This window comes from Berghia stephanieae, chromosome 4, assembly GCF_034508935.2.
Source record: "Berghia stephanieae isolate SIO BIC M18660-M18661 chromosome 4, UCSD_Bste_1.3, whole genome shotgun sequence".
In the NCBI taxonomy this organism is placed as follows: Eukaryota; Metazoa; Mollusca; class Gastropoda; order Nudibranchia; family Aeolidiidae; genus Berghia; species Berghia stephanieae.
In genome coordinates this window covers 38,365,779-38,368,278 of record NC_088363.1, presented here as the reverse complement: position 1 = coordinate 38,368,278, position 2,500 = coordinate 38,365,779, and the positions used below count along the sequence as shown (strand labels likewise).

At 36.2% G+C, this 2,500-nt stretch overlaps 2 protein-coding genes across 2 annotated transcripts in view; both read left to right on the top strand.

Annotated features, from left to right (window-relative positions):
- Positions 1-1,880, top strand: part of LOC144970523 (BLOC-2 complex member HPS3-like) — a gene marked incomplete at both ends in the record, with an annotated part of 12,138 nt that extends 10,258 nt beyond the window's left edge. The window contains 2 exon segments of the mRNA XM_078910255.1: positions 397-720; positions 1,617-1,880. Coding sequence (XP_078766381.1) covers positions 397-720; positions 1,617-1,880 — 588 coding nt within the window.
- The window catches only part of LOC144971765 (uncharacterized), a 73,328-nt gene that overhangs the window by 20,227 nt on the left and 50,601 nt on the right, over positions 1-2,500 (top strand).

Here is a 2,500-nt window from a genome sequence, read left to right as displayed (position 1 = left end):
TTGTTTTGTCCCCCAGTTTATGGGACAATAACAAGGAATATTACAGGTCTGTGAACCTTTAGAGCTTGACGCTCTATTTGCTTGAAACATTTACGGGATCACTGGGTCTAATGCTTTGTTCGGACAAATACGTGTACTATTCTTATTTCTTTTATTTCCTGTCTTAAGAGTTTTTCAAGTAGAGCAGTTGGTATTCAGTATTTAAAACAATTACATCCACTTCATTATATTTGTTTTTCATGGATCACAAAGTTTCAAAGTTTATTCAATCTTCGGCTTTCGCCAATAAATCACACAATTTGATGATAACATACATGGAAGTGGAAAAAAAAAAGAATGACCTATCTGTTTTTGTAATTTACAATACTTTGCCTTTCTTTACATTTATTTTACCAGAACCTTCTGTGTGAAATCTACATCTCTTTATTGAAAGAAAAGAAAATTTCAAGTCCACCTCAGTTCAGCCAAAAGACGCAAACTAAATTCTCAGCTCTACAAGGAAATGGGTTTTTTGCCATTCGTTATGGCTGGCTGGATGTCTTACCTCCCTTCTACAGTCCAGAGGAAATGCTCCGGCCATGCCAAAACCTGGAGGTGAAGCGTGTCTCTGGACAGGCACCCAGACTTGGTTGCAAGACGGTCTCCGTTTCCTCCACCAATCAAGAGGAGAAAATCCAGTGTTCTTGCTGTCTTTGTAATGGAAATTTGCTAAAGTTGCAGGTGACTATAAGATTAATATTTTCGTCCTTGGTGTTGGTAGAAAGCTGCACTCATGGCTCCTCTATGGCATGAATGAAAGTAAGAGAGGAGATAGTAGACAATGATTTATTGGTCACTCACTGATTACTTGCATTTCATGTATTGACATTGATTAAGTCTGTTTTTAAATTGATTAATTTTACTGATCAAGATTTGGCGTAAGGTTTTCTATATGTATGCTGTCAATTGTGCGGCTATGTGGTCTAGTGATATAATATGACACTCACTTTTGGATTGGAAGGTTCTGGGTTCGAGCCTTAGTCTGCGCAAAGTTAAGTCCTTGGAAAAGGCTCTTTACTGACATTCTTTTACCGTATTCAGGTGTAAAATGAGTACCTGGCTGTTAACAGCGTTGTCTCTCTCAAAATAAATTGTAATATCGTCCTAAATGATAAGTGTTGCTGTTGGTCAGGGACTCCTTGTAAAGCACTTTGAGCACGTTTAGTGGATATTGCGCTGTATAAAAGCTCAATTCTTTTCTTTTTTTTTGAGCATAGCAAATCCATGGAACAGTACTAGGGTATGTAACCTGTTCTTATATAAATGCAGCTTGTAGATGTGGACTGTAAAATGTTATGTACAACAATGAATATAAAGCCTTAAAAAAGAACAAAATACCAAATATGGAAATGTTTTGGACTCAAAACACTTCTTCAGCCAATGACAAAAACAGTAAAAAAAAAAAGTTAAGAAACGTATTAAATCACTTAAAAATTTGACAACTGGCAGATGTATTAACATTTTTACTATTTTTGTTATTGACTGAAGAACTTGGTAGTTTTTTTAATCTGTCATATTCATTTTTTTTTTTGTATATTAAATATGAATATTCATACATACTTTTTGACATATTACAGTCACTACTGTGTTCCCCAAGCCTTACACCGTGTCTGGCCCGCCATGTTCTAGACCTTTTATCAAGGGATAATGACAAGAAAGTCAGTGAGGATATTTGTCAAATTTACACATTCAACGATAACCTGGACGAGATTTGGGACAGCATTCAACTCCTGTGTCTGGTAAAGATCGACATCAATGTGGCCACGCTTAGCATCGTTGATAAATACCCATCCGTGGTTGCCAACTTTTCATCTCTTTGCTATCAAGGGGATGTTATAAAGGTGAGGTTATGATAGTCAGGACAAGATAATATTAATAGTGGTGGTGATTTGATGATGATGATCATAATGATGATGATGATGATGATGATGATGATGATGATGATGATGAAGATGAAGATGATGATGATGATGATGATGATGATGGTGTCAGTGATGATGTTTGTGATGTTGATGGTGATGATGATGATGGTGTCAGTGATGATGTTTGTGATGTTGATGGTGATGATGATGATAATGATGGTGACGGTGATGATGTTTGAGATGTTGATGGTGATGATGATGATGATGATGATGATGATGATGATGATGATGATGATGATGATGATGAAGATGATGATGATGGTGTTTGAGATGTTGATGGTGGTGACGATGATGATGATGATGATGATGATGATGATGATGATGATGATGATGATGATGATGATGATGATGATGATGATGTTTGAGATGTTGATAGTCGTGGTGATGATGATCATGGTGGTAGTAGTAGTAGTAGTGGTGGTGATGGTGGTTGCGATAATATTTATATTTTCCAATTCACCCTTTGCTGATTTTACTGTTGCAAATCTTTTCAGTTTTGAAATCCAGATCCTATTACAGTTCGCAGATTAATGTGTCAA